The 13,142-nt window shown below is 58.4% G+C and overlaps 1 protein-coding gene across 6 annotated transcripts in view; it reads right to left on the bottom strand.

Annotated features, from left to right (window-relative positions):
- The window catches only part of SEMA3F (semaphorin 3F), a 28,493-nt gene continuing 15,351 nt past the window's right edge, over nt 1-13,142 (bottom strand). For 3 of the 6 annotated variants that reach the window (XM_058559215.1, XM_058559242.1, XM_058559221.1), the window contains 17 exons: nt 9,965-10,125; nt 9,800-9,862; nt 9,561-9,680; nt 8,764-8,856; nt 7,137-7,230; nt 5,441-5,560; nt 5,072-5,211; nt 4,828-4,942; nt 4,594-4,663; nt 4,282-4,426; nt 3,030-3,252; nt 2,303-2,391; nt 2,138-2,179; nt 1,797-1,954; nt 1,540-1,607; nt 1,139-1,272; nt 1-473 (listed from right to left, as the gene is read on the bottom strand). In XM_058559215.1, coding sequence (XP_058415198.1) covers nt 63-473; nt 1,139-1,272; nt 1,540-1,607; nt 1,797-1,954; nt 2,138-2,179; nt 2,303-2,391; nt 3,030-3,252; nt 4,282-4,426; nt 4,594-4,663; nt 4,828-4,942; nt 5,072-5,211; nt 5,441-5,560; nt 7,137-7,230; nt 8,764-8,856; nt 9,561-9,680; nt 9,800-9,862; nt 9,965-10,125 — 2,246 coding nt within the window. In that variant the 3' untranslated portion in view covers nt 1-62. The remainder of the gene's footprint in view (nt 474-1,138; nt 1,273-1,539; nt 1,608-1,796; nt 1,955-2,137; nt 2,180-2,302; nt 2,392-3,029; nt 3,253-4,281; nt 4,427-4,593; nt 4,664-4,827; nt 4,943-5,071; nt 5,212-5,440; nt 5,561-7,136; nt 7,231-8,763; nt 8,857-9,560; nt 9,681-9,799; nt 9,863-9,964; nt 10,126-13,142) is intronic. The other 3 variants (XM_058559223.1, XM_058559229.1, XM_058559237.1) reach the window with 3 other exon arrangements.

Here is a 13,142-nt window from a genome sequence, read left to right as displayed (position 1 = left end):
ATCTTTTATATTAAAAGGGACAAGGGCTAGGCTGGCCCATGGCAGGGCTCAGACAGCTGGCCTCATGTGTCCGGCGGGTGGTGGCGGCGGTTCCGGGGCTTTTTCTGGTCTTGCGGTTCAGGGGGCCTGGGTGCCCCTGGGGCATCCCTGGGGCTGGGGGGCACATGGCGCCAGTAGCCCTGGCAGTACTGGTGGATGAGGCCCACTTCTGGCTGGGCCAGCAGCTGGGCCAGCTCCTGGTAAGGGGGCGTGGGGACACCAGCGCCCTCAGGCGGTAGGGCGCTCGTGGCTGGCGGTGGGAAGAGGGCAGCATGGACAGCATCCCGGCCAAGTACATGTAGCTGCACCCGTGTGACGACGTGCTTGAAGTTGTTCTCAGTAGCTGTGCAGGAGTAGAGTCCGCGGTCCCCAAGCTGCAGGGCACGAAGCAGCAAGCCCTGCTCTGTGCGCAGGAAGCGGTCCTCTGCACGGATCTGCAGGGGCAGGGGGTGGGGGCTCAGGGGCTGTGTTACCATCCTGCTGCCCCAGCCAGCTCCCAGATCAGACCACTTTGTGGCCAATCCACATAGGGGCACCCATGTGGAATTTCCATATACCAAGAAAAACCTACATGAAGTTTCCACATAATATCTGAATAAGGCATCCATACACATTTCCATTTCGGAAGGGGTGACCATAAGGGGATTCTGTACAATGAGAGAATTTTGGAGCATACACACAGAAATTTCTATTTTATGAGAATACTCAATTGGGGAACCCTCACAAAGTTTCACGTAAAGAGGAATGCCTGGAAAGCATTTCCATAAAATGAGGGCTACCCCACAGAATGTCCATATACTGGAACTCACCCACGACGTTTCCATACAATGAGGTGTACTTCCAATGGAGTACACATATGGAATTTTCATGCAAAGAGGCATGCCCATAAATGGTTTCCATATAACATGGAAACTACAGCGTTTCCATATAACTAGATTCACTCAAATGATTTCCATGTAGGGACGGGAGCTTGGAAGGGCTTTCTTAGAATAAGGGCTGCCCTAGACTGGCCTCTATACCACATTTCACCCATGTGGAATTTCTACTGTACAAGGGACTCCTGCATCCACGGTGAGGACTGTGGGGCACAGGAAATCACCTCACGGCGCCGGTCACTGGGCTCTCGCTGGAACAGCCACTTAACAGCGGCCTGGGGCGAGCGGGGCTGGCACTCAAGGAAGGCCGCGCTGCCCGCCACGCCGTACTGCACAGACTCCATGGCATTCCTGTTGGCTGTAGAACAAGAAAAGCAGCATTGCCTCTGGGCAGACTGCAGCCTGACAAGGGGCAGGCGCTGAGGGGCACATACAGGACACCCACTCATATAGGCAGGGCCGAGCCATCGGGCATCCACTTCTTGAGGGGGTAGCTAGGGACATCCCACTGCAAAACATTAAGCCTCCTCATCCCCGCAGACCATGGGAGAATCCTTCCAGTGGGGGCCCTGGGAGCAGCTTGGTGGGCCACCCGGGGCTCTGCACTGAGGCACAGCACACTCACCGTTGGAGTTGAACCCACGGCACTGCCTGATGGGGTTCCCATGCCGGACGTCCTGACGGCGGCTCCGCCTGGATAAGGAAAGCTCCTGAAGGAGTATTCCCAAGGGAGCTTGCCCCCAGGTTCCTGTACCCCCAAGACTCCAGGGTAGGATGTCTCACCCATAGACTCCCCCAGCATAATATCGCCTCCACCTCCAAACTCCCAGGACAGGGCTCTGCATCTGGTGGCTAAAATTCCAAGGATCTGGGGGTCCTCACCTCTTGGAGGATGCTGTATAGCGGGAACAGGCCTGGCCATCCCAGGCACAGTAGGGGTCCCGGGCGAGGCAGCAGTCGGCACAGGCAGCCCCATATGCCTGGCAGCGGTGCAGGCTCAGGTGTGTGACACCCACGGCCGAGGCTACATACAGTTGTTGCTGGGGGCAGGGGTAGAGGATTATCAGTTCCCTCCCCACAGCCAGTCCTCATCAGGAGCCAGTTGGGCTGGGCTCCTTCTCTTCCTGTTCTCTGCCTCAGTTTCCCCATCCTTGTGCCAAGGGCATGACCTCAAAGAGAAGCAGATTACATTGCTACCCCCAGCCCACCTCGCCAAAACTCACCCTCTTGGAAGAGATGGTCATGGTCTTAACAGGTGCTGGGTCCTGGAAGAAGATAGGGGTCAGCTTGGGACCCTCTCCCTGCCCTGCCCTGGAGATCTGAGGTCAGGAGCTGGTACTGAGGAGGGCCAGGGTGAGGAGGACAGAACTGGATGGCGTCACACCCACCTTGAAGACCTCCACTTCCTCCAGCATGAGCTCTTCCATCTCCTGGTCATCCTTGGGCAGCACAATGACCTTCTGCACTGTCCCGCGGTCTGGAACGGGCCGAGCAGGGCCTCAGTGGGGCTGAGGATGCTGGAGAAGGGGCACCAGCCTCAGCCCCTTCCCCCACCAGGGCCCCAACCCCCCGGAGGGCAGTGGAGAAGGAGCTCTGTGCCAAGGTTGAAGAGTTTCCCCTGGATGAGGGGAAGAGGTTGGAGGGCACTGGCCCAGGATAGCGGGGGTCACAGCCAGGCTCTGCCCCTCCTACCCTAGACCTCATTTGGGCACTGCTGAGAACAGGACGCTGAAGGTATTCCTCTGTGTTGATGGTGACTGGGACTGTGGTGGCTGTACTGGCGAGTGTGCACCCGAGAGCATGTGTGTCAGTATGTGGACTCATGTATCCTGGAGGTGTCTGCCATCTGTTCTCCCTTTCCTGACCATACCTGGGTCCCCAGGCACCCAGTGTCCCTGCTCTCCCACCCCGCAAGGATGGGGATGGAAATACAATTTCCCCGCCCCTAGTGTCAGTTATCCTGGCAATAGGGAGAAGCCTCCAAAGAATGAAGGTGGCAGAGTTGACCTTGACAAGCCTGTAGCAACCCCCAGCAGGGCAGGTCCCAGCCCCACGGATCAGCACCCTCCACCCAGCGGGCCCAGTGTGGGAGGGGCTGGGAGCAGCAGTGGGTACCTGTGCCCAGGAAAAGCACCTCATAGCGCCCGTCGGCTGCATCCACCTGGTCCACGGCGACAGTGGTGAGACGGTAAGGAGCACCTGTGCGGACCACCAGGGGCCTCCGCTGGAGAGGGTACACGGCCTGGTACATGAGTGGGTGGCTGCGCATGAAGTTGATGACTTCGTCAGGATAGTCCTTGGTGGACTTCATGGATGGTGTGAAGGTTCCGCCAGGGCACTGCAGGCAGGTGACGAGTGTCAGGCCCAGCCCACCTGGGCAGGGCTCGCTGGACCCATTAGCTTCAGGAGAAGCCTCTGCTCTGTCTGTCCATCTCCACCACCTCCACCTGCTCTGCTCCTCAGAACTGCCATCCAGGCTTTCGCCCTACACCAAATCTTTCTGCAGGTCCTGCTCCAGCCAAGGTCCCAAGGTCCCACATAGCCAAACACCACGGCCACTTCCCTGGCCTCAGGTGCTATCACCTTGTGGCAGGGCTTGGCAGAGCTGACCACTCCCTTTCCATGTCCTCATCCCCACCCTGTTGTCTCCTCCCCCACCCCTGCTCAGGTGGACTGTAGGCCCTGAGTTCCTTTAACACCCTAGGCATGCTCTCCCTCTTCCCTGATGCTGTTCCCTCTGCCTGTTCCCCACCCCTGCCAGCCTAACACTAGCCCACTCTTCCAGCCTCCAAGTTCATATCTGGGGGGAAGACTTCCCTACCTCTGCTGAGACCACCTGCCCCCTCCCAGTCCTGACCACATGAAGTTGTAACTGCCCACTGCATTTGATCAGATCACATTGCTTTCCTGCTTACCCCTGCAGTGGCCCATGTCACACCAAGATCAAGTGGATTGCCTCCCACCCTGCCCTGCCCACCCCCCACCTCCTTGCCTACTGTTAGCCAGCTATGCTGACCTCCAGCCTGCCCCACAGCTCTTCTGTGAAGATTCTTCCCTCCAACTTTCAGCTCCCAAACAGCCCCCCCGAGGGAGCAGCCTGCCACTCTGGGCCCACCACCTTTGTTTCAGGATCCTGGCTGGGTTCCTTCACAGCCTGACCCTGTGTGTAAATGGTGTTTTTTGTTTTTGTTTTTTAAATTTCAGCTTTATTGAGGGTAAATGGCGGATTTATATGTGTGTATGGTCCACCTCCCCAACATGGTTGTGAGCTCCATGATGGTGGGGCCCACATCTGCAAAGGGCCTGGCCCAGAGCAGGCCTCGTAGAAGGAGAGAAAAGACAGAGGTGGAGTGAGTGGGGTCCTCACCGTGCCAGGCCGTGGGTACGGCATCTTCCCCGAGAAGGGCATCCACTGGTAGTTGGGGCCCTCTTTGTGGGCAAAGGGCCCATTGAAGACCATGCGAACGTCAGCCATGGAGTAGACGCATACAGCGGAGCCTCGGAACACACTGCTGTGGGCAGGGCAGGCTACTGTTATGAGCGGGGCAGACCCTCGGCCCAGGGCCCCCTCCCCAGCCTGCCCCCACCCCACAGCTTGCCATCAGGCTGGGGTCCTCCACGTGTCACAGCCCCCAACCCAGCCACACCCCGCCACTGCTAGCCCCAGCCCCAGCCTCACCCCGAGGAGGTAAAGACAGCGTAAATGACTGGGTTCCTCACATCCTGGGTCTGCTGGACAAACACATCCTCTGGGGACAGAAGGAGAAGGCGCTGGGAGGGTACCTTAGCCAGGAACCCCAAGGCCCTGCCCACTCCTGTCCAGGGGGGCCCACCAAAGGCACCCTGACCACCCTTCCAGACTCCATCCCTCCCACAGTAGCCACAGCACCCCACCTGCCTGCTGGGTACTCACGGAGCTCATCGAAGTGAGTCTCAATGCCATCCTCGCCTGGCACAGAGCAGACCAGCCGTGCCTTCAGGAACGTGCTCCACTTGTTGACCAGGCAGCAGTGGCCACCGTCATCATTCTAGGGGGCAGGGGGCAGGGAGCCAGGTCAGATCAGCTCACTCACCCCCAAGCCCCTGCTGGAGCAGGACTGACAGAGCGAGGAATGGGTCTGGAAAGCGGGCAGCATGGGGGCCCTGCCAGTGCTTACCAGGCAGATCCGCCCAATGCGGGCGTACACAGCAGGGCTCTGCGGCGCCTCTGCTGACCGCTCGCGGAAGAAGAAGTATAGCTTGTCGTCATTGCGCTCAGCGCTGTCAGGGATGAGCTCAGCATGGATGAATGAAGGGTCTGCAGGTGGGCAGGGGTTAACTGGGCGAGCCCTCCTCCGACAATGCCTCTTTCCCCAACAGAATCCCCAGCCAGATACAGGAACACTCCTAACTCCTCCCCAGACAAGAAACTTATCACTGCTCCAGCCAGTCATAGGGCCCAAAATTCCCCCATGAGAGCTTCTTTATGATCCCCTTGCTGCATCCCAGACATGCTGCCCACCGAAGGTCTTGCAGGCTGCGCTCACCATTGAGCCACCGGGAGTTGTACTGATCTGTGCGCATGGCCGTCTGCTTTCCAAGTGTGCGGAAGATGGCTGCGTCAGTGCCCATGAAGTCGATGTACACACCAGCATAGAGCTCCTCGTCTGTGGGTGGGCCAGTGGGTCAGTCAGGGGGACCACCCTTTGCTAGGACCATGGCACAGCCCAAATGACCACCAAGGCAGGGTCCTGTCTCCCCCTCAGGCTCCCCAGGGCATGATCGTATCGCCAGTGGGATGCTGGTAAATGTTTAACAACTGGCTCTGGGAGGATTTGGATTCGTAGCAATTAGCTCTGACTAGCAGCAAGAGCCAATGTCTGTGGTGTAAATACTCCCACCATGGCTGATCTCAGGCTACTGACCTGAGGTCACTGAAAGTGGAGCTGGGAAGCGCTGCCAACAGTATAGTATTTCCACCCCACAGATACAATAGATGTCAACAACCTCAAGGGCATAGATAATAATAAAATAGTAGTAAAATAATTAGAAAGTAATGAGTTTTGAGTTTCTTTACCTTTGTTTTTAAAGTAATTTATTGAATTGTAAGTTTATAGAATTTAATTTTTTTTTTATTTTGTGAGGGAGATCTGCCCTGAGCTAACATCAATGCCAATCCTCCTCTTTTTGCTGGGGAAGACTGGCCCTGAGCTAACATCCATGCCGATCTTCCTCCATTTTATGTGGGACACGACCACAGCATGGCGTGACAAGCGGTGCTCAGTGCGCGCCCGGGATCCGAACCTGGGCCACCAGCAGCAGAGCTCACACACTTAACCGCTATGCCACGGGGCCAGCTCCAGAATTTAATTTTTAACAACAGCTGGCTCACAAAATACCTGAAAATTTAACAACCGTGCTGGCTCCAGCACTCATTCATGTCTTCCCTCCAGACTCCCCCAGGGCAGGCCTGGTCTCCCCTCATCAGACTCTCTGGTCTAGACTCTGCCATCAGGCTAGGACCTTATCACTCATGAAGAGGGGGAGGATAATGCCCACTCTCTGCCCCAGGGCCTTTTCCAGGCTTGGAGGTAGCACAGCGCCCTGCAGCTGCTCTGAGAGGCAGACTGGGTTGGGCAGCCAGAAAACAGGCAGAGTGCCAGGACCAGGGTCAATGGTGCCCCAACCTAGGGGCAAGGGCAGCAGCTAATCCAGAGGCCACAAGTAGGATCCCTCCACAGAGAACATTCTCCCAACTCTCCCAGACACGTGACCAGACCAGAAACAAACTCCCCCCAGCTGGTCACAGGGCCAGGACTCTCCACTGGTGCTTCCTTGTGGGCTTCTCCCAGCCTCCTAGACAAACCAAGAACATGCTATGGGACCACCCCCCTTATACTACCCACAATACATACTTGGCCTGTCTTCTCTTCCAGGCAGCCTGTGGTGGGAGGGTTCTGGCCCTTGCATGAGCCTCACTGTGGATTTCAGGGTCGGCTCTCGCTCCCTTGGCACCCCCATCTGAGGGGGTGGATGGAGGCTTACACCACCTAGTTTCCGCCCCTCAGCTCACACTGGGGTCTGCTCTGTACTTCTCTCCCTGCCAGGTGGGGCCTCACTGGAAGGGTTCAGGAACGGCACGTTCACTATCTCTGCCCTGGGGTAAGTGTTGGTGCCATGCCCCCACTCCAGAGGCAGAGGCCACACATTCAGGCTATAGAATGGGGGTGGGACGGCACTCACTGATGAGGGCTGAGGCTGTGTCCAGCTTGGGGTCGTACGGACACTTGCCCTTCCCTGACTCGAGTTTCTCAGGCTCCAGATAGAAGATGTAATCCTGCAGGGCAGAGGGGGGCTTAGCATCATCCAAGCCAGTTCCACAGCCAGGAAGGGCAAAGGTCATCAGGCTCCCAGGCTGAGAGCGAGGCCCCAGGGACACCCTGAAGCCACCTCCCTTCATTTCCCAGATCTCTTTGGGTTTTAACTCTGTCTAGCCAGGCTCCCAGGGCAGGGCCATGCTGCGAGTTCCAAGGGAGGGGTTTTCTGATCCTCAGAGGGCTCTGCTTTGGGGGCCTTGAGAGGGGCATGGGGTGGACTTATAAGGGCTGAAGCCCCTCCATGCCAACTGGTTCAGGAAGACTCTGACCAGGGCCCCCTTGGGCTACAGAAGCACAACTCTGAGCTGTGGCTGCCTGTCCTGGGCCAAGAAGGGGCTGCCAACCTGACCAGGGCAGAGGGTACTGTTCAGGGTCTGGGATCCTGTCCTTTGCCATAAAGTCCCACCAGGCCAGAGGGCTCTGAAGTCACTATATCCCAGGCTTTGTGCCCTACCTGTGGTCCTCAGGACAGACTAATAGGCCATGGCCTTTTTCCTGCCCCTTAGCAGAGCCCCCAGCTCCACGCGTCTCCCTAGAGAGCCAGGAGTTGAGGGGTCCAGCCCAGACCACATGGAATTCACAAAGCCCCCCATGCCTCCCAGCCCAGCCCTGAAGATGCCAGGAAGAAGGGTGGTGGAGGCACTGGGGCCAGGGTGAGCTTGTGGGGAGAAGGGACGGAAAGGAGAGAGGCGCAGTGGCAGGAAGGAGGTGGCAGCAGGTGGCAGGGATGGAGATGGGAAGGTGTACACAGGCCCGCTTCCAGTTCCACTCTGCACACGTGACTTCCTGCACACATGGGGCTGCACACACAGCATGGCACACATTACTGGCAGCACACGGAATCCACTGTTCACGCCCTGGGCACACACATGCGGAGTCTGAATGGTCCCACTTTTCAGCACTCCCTTCCACAGACACTCATGCTCAAGTGTCCACTTGCTCTATCATTCACTGGCAGCCCCAGCCCCCCCAGCCCAGTCCTGGGTCATGACTAGTAGACAGACAGCTCTGTCCCTCCCACCCCAGGGGAAGAGAGCCCCAAGCACGTGAGTGTGCAGGACACCTGTGTCAACCAATGACCCATGGGAGGCATGGGCCATGGGCACCTGAAAGTAATGTGTCAGACTGCACACATGTGCCATGTTCCCACTCTGGGTGCTAAGTAAGGTGTGGGTGTGAGAGTGCACAACATGCGCCCTAGTATGTGTTGGTGTGCACTTATGTGTCTACACACACGTGTTCTGAGGCTGAGGCATGGCTGTCCTCAGAAATTCCTGTCTTCCCCACCTGGTGGCTTCATGATTTCTTGCCTGCAGGGGTCACACTGAGGCTGACATGAATCCAGCCGGGAATGCCTTCAGAGCCTGAGGGCATTGCAGGGAAAGGGGCAGGTAGGGGGCCCAGAGACAGAGGGAAGACCCTGGGGAGGCTGGCCTGGGTGCAGGTTCCTGGCTGGCAGTGCTGCCTGGAGGGCCTGGCGGGATAAGGCCCACCTGGCGTGGGGCTGTGGGCGTCGGGCGAAGGGCACCATCCGTGGCTCTGCTGCCTCGACCTCTGACCACCTGCATTTGGGTCCAGGATGTGGCCTGAGAAGATGAGGAACAGGGGTTAGAGCCAGGTGTGGCAGGGGCTGGGGGAGTGAACTCGGGCTGCCAGCCTCTCACACCACACATACGAGGCACACACGTGAGCACCTGGGCCCCCAGAGTAGACATATGCACCTGTGCGGGGCACACACCCACAGCTTGGTGCATGCTTGCACACACGTGCCCCTTCGATCCAATCACTCTCACACATGCCCTACAAGGTTACACCAGCTCATACACATGCCCACATGGAAATGGAAAAAGGCAGAAGCGGGCAGGGTGGGGCAGAGCTGGGGAAGAGGCAGCTCTCCACAAGGCCGCGGGGCAGAAGCTGACCCAGGCATCCAGTCTTCTGAGGCTGAGGCCCCCACCAGGCCCCTTGGCTTGGCTGCAGGGGCAAGGTCCACAGGCGTAGCCAAGAGAACTATTGCCACGTATGGAGCGAGTGCTTACTACGTGCCAGGCACAGTGCTAAGAGCTTTAGCTCACTGCCTCCTCCTCACACCAACTTGTGAGAAAGGCAGCTGTTAGCCCCACTTTCAGGTGATGAAACGGAGGCTCTGAGAGGTGAAAGAAGTCACTCACCCAAGGTCACAGGGCTGGGAAGTGGCAGGGTTGGGGCTCAAGCCCATCCTCCCATCAGTGATAACCCTGAAATGTAGCTACTAATGCGGACAGCACAGGGTCAGGGTGGGTGGGCTTACCTGGGCACGGCGGCCGCGGTTTACATAGGTGCACATGGGGTTGTAGGCGCCGGTCCCACACACATACAGGTGTGTGCGGTTCCAGGGCTGGATGAGTCTGACGAAGTTCCCGCACTCACCCTGGGGCCAGAGGGAAAGCCAAAGAGGTGCCCAGGTGCCTGCCTGGCCCCACTGCTGCCCTGGGGTCACTTGCCCCCCTCCCAGCCCCCCATCCCACCTGTGGACCCCACCGCACTCACGTTGCCATCCTTGCCTGAGAGCATACACTCCTCAATGCGCTGTGGGGAGGCTGCCCAATGGATCTGCAGAGACAGGGGTCAGAGCGTACAGCCTACTTGACAGGGCCCCCAGCCCTGGGGCCCCATGTCCCTCATCCCCCGCCCCACATCTGGGCTGGCCCTTACAATGAGAGGCTCGCGGTTGATATCGTGCAGGTCCAGGGACAACACGTAGTCCTTGCTGCCCACGTACATGCGGTCGTGGTCCTCGTCCTTGAGTAGGATTCGGTAGTCAGTTGTGTTGAGCAGGAAGTTGAAGAAGTGGGCAGTGCCTGTGGCCTTAAGCTCTGTGGGCAGAGGGCAGGGCAGCAGTTGGGACCCTTGGAGACCATCTAGCCATACCCCCTTTGATAGAAGGGAGACCCCCACCACACAGTTGTCCTAAACCCCCAGCTTCCCCTCCAGAGCCTACTTAGCTCCCTCTAGTCCCTGACATGCTGGAAGGAGAAAATGGGACAGGCGGCCAGGCCAGGGAAGGGGCCACACTCGAAGCTAAAGCCCTGATTCATCGGCAGCCCCAGCCGGTCTCTGGGGCCCAATGAAAGGGCAGTGGGCATGGCCAGGGCGTGCGACAGCATCAAAGAGTCTTTGCTCAGGTGGGGGGTTAATGCTCCAATGCACAGGGTGGGGCCAGCTTCACACAGGGGCCTAAAAGGGTTAACCAGCAGGGGGGTGGGTGGCAGGTACACCCAAGACAGACTGCAGACGCTGGCACAGAGCCAGGAGGCCCTGCCGTCACCCCAGCTGCTCACCAGACAGAGGGCAAAGCTGGCGCACAGCAAGGTCCCACCTTGTCTGAAGCAGGTTAGCCAGGATGCTGGAAAGCCCTGCTAGAGCCATACTGGCCCAACAGACTTTGGGCATCCCCCAGACCCCACAGAGGGTCTGCTAACAGTGGAATTCTTGGGCCACTTTGATCTAGCCAGGAACTTTCCCAGGAGAGAGACCCTCCCCAGCCCTAGCGCTGCAGCATCCTGAGGCTGGGGGCAGGGTCCAGTTGACTCCTCAGTTTCTCTTTTGTGTGAGTCTAGCAGCCTTGGCCTTCCCACCCCCAGAAGCCTGAGGAAAAATCCTCCTTCCTGGGGATGAAGGACAGGAGGGAACTTAGCAGGTGAAAGGCCAATGACAGATATAGGACTCCAAGAAGCTTGGGAGCCTTCCTCCCAGAGGGGGGAAAGCCAAGGGGTCCCCTTGGTAAGCCCCTCCTCCACCCACCACCAGCTATTTTTAGCTCAGCAAGAGGGGGAAGATTGTAATGAGGCTGATGAATATTCACTAGCACAGGAGGCTTGAGATGGCAGCACACAGAAGAGCACACGCATGTATGCACATGGCCCATGTATGCACACACGTGTCCTGCACCAGATGAGGAATTCACCAAGGGCATCATCCACATTCCATCTCTCCGCCCCACAGGTGGCAACCCATTCCACAGGTGGTAACCCATTTCACAGGTGGGACAATCAACAGGGAGGCCTGGAGAGGGAGAGCAGCTGGGATCTGAGGCCCTAGACGTTGCCTGAAGGTGGGATCAGCAGGTGGCCCCATCCTATCAATCAAGGTCACCCTCCACTCAGGCAGCTGTCTCCAACTGGCCTGGCCGACCCTGATCCCTGCTGTGTGCTGGGGACCCTGGAGTGGAGCTGGAGAGGCTGTGCCTGAGAGCAGCTTTGGATGAGAGCTCCAGGATGTGCAGAGATGGGTGTGTGAGGTGGGCTGGGAGCCAGGGGACTCCCACAGCAGACCCACAGCCCACATCTGAGGGGCTGGGGGTTAAGCAAAGGCCTTGCCCTGCGCAGCCCTGACTACATGTCAAGAGAATACAGGTGATGACCTTGGCCAACTGCTGGGATGCAGGGACGCCGAGGGATCAAAGGGCCGATCCCTGCCTGGCTATGGCCTCACCCGCCTGTCCGGCGGTGCCTCTGAAGTCCTGAGTAGGGCAGTCTGGGCACCTGTCCTGCACCTGTTGTTGGGCCACTCCGAGTCCCCCGCCTGGCCACCCAACCATAGTGACAACAGGAAAGTAAACACTCCCCTACCCCTAGGGCCAGGAAGTGGCCAGAGAGGAAGTGGGGCGGCCAGCGGAGCCCCCCAGGCTGGGACAGCCCGCCAGGGGTTATTTATACCCCGGCTGGGGGCACGGCGTTGGTTGTGCCCTTACCCGTCTTGCTGGGCTAGGGGCATTCGGAGGGCAAAGAGGGGAGGGAGGCAGAGGCTCCAAGTGGGCACCTTCAGACACAGGTATCTGGGGTGGGGGGAAGCTCCAAACATTGAGTCCCAGGAATGCAACCAGCCATAATCCCTGCCCAGCCTTGGGCCTCTATAATCCAGACCCTCCCCCTCTGCCATGCCATGACTCCCAGTGCCTTCCCCCAGCTCAAAGCCCCAGCACTCCAGGCTCCATCCCCTTCTAGGAGAAAGGCAAGAGGGAGACGATTCAGCAGATCAGGAAACTGACACCTACATGGAGAGCAGACTAGCCTTGATATGACACCCTATCTCTCAACCCTCCGTGTCCCCTACTCCTCGGGTAGAGGTGGTGATGGAGGGAGCCTCTCACTTCGTCATCAAGCATCTACTAGGTGCAAAGCCCTGTGCTCCAATTTACAGATGAGGACATCGAGGCACAGAGAAGGGAAGTGACATGCCAGAGTGCATGGGGGGTGGGATTCCCACCCAGGTCCAGGGCCTTTTGGGCTGAAGGAGGGACAGGCCCAGGCAAAGCTGGTCCTGGTGGTGGGGACTGCCCACTGGGAGGGCCAGTGCCGGAAGGTGACTCGCCCTCCATCAACAGGGCACATGACTCAGGACCCTCGGGATCCCTCCCAGTGACCACGGGATATGGCGTCAATGGCTCTGTTGTCACAGGACGTGATGTTTCGGTCACTATGGAAACTGTGGCGGGGGCGGGAAAGGGGTGGGAACAAGGGTTAGGAATCTTTGGCTCTGGCGTGGACTTCATGACCCCAGCTGGGGCACTCTGGCTCTCTGAGCCTCAGTACCCCCCCAGTACTGACATTGAAGGTGATCCTGGGGTGGGGGTCCTGCTCTGCTTTCAGGGAAATGCTGACAGCTGAGAATTCCTTGGGTCCTCCCCCACCCATCCTTCATGAGCTGTTTCTGATATGGGGGGAGAGGAGAGTGGGACGGGGTCCCAAGTTCTTTCCTCACGGAAGCAGGCTCCCAGATATCACCATCTCTTGGAGACATCCACCCTCAGTCCCATCCCTGTTACCCCATTTCCTAGGGCTGTGGTGGGGAGCAGAGAGGGCAATGGGGTAGGAAGGAGCTTCCTGTTGAC

Source organism: Diceros bicornis, chromosome 2, assembly GCF_020826845.1.
Source record: "Diceros bicornis minor isolate mBicDic1 chromosome 2, mDicBic1.mat.cur, whole genome shotgun sequence".
Classification (NCBI taxonomy): domain Eukaryota; kingdom Metazoa; phylum Chordata; class Mammalia; order Perissodactyla; family Rhinocerotidae; genus Diceros; species Diceros bicornis.
This window is presented reverse-complemented; position numbering and strand designations above follow the sequence as displayed.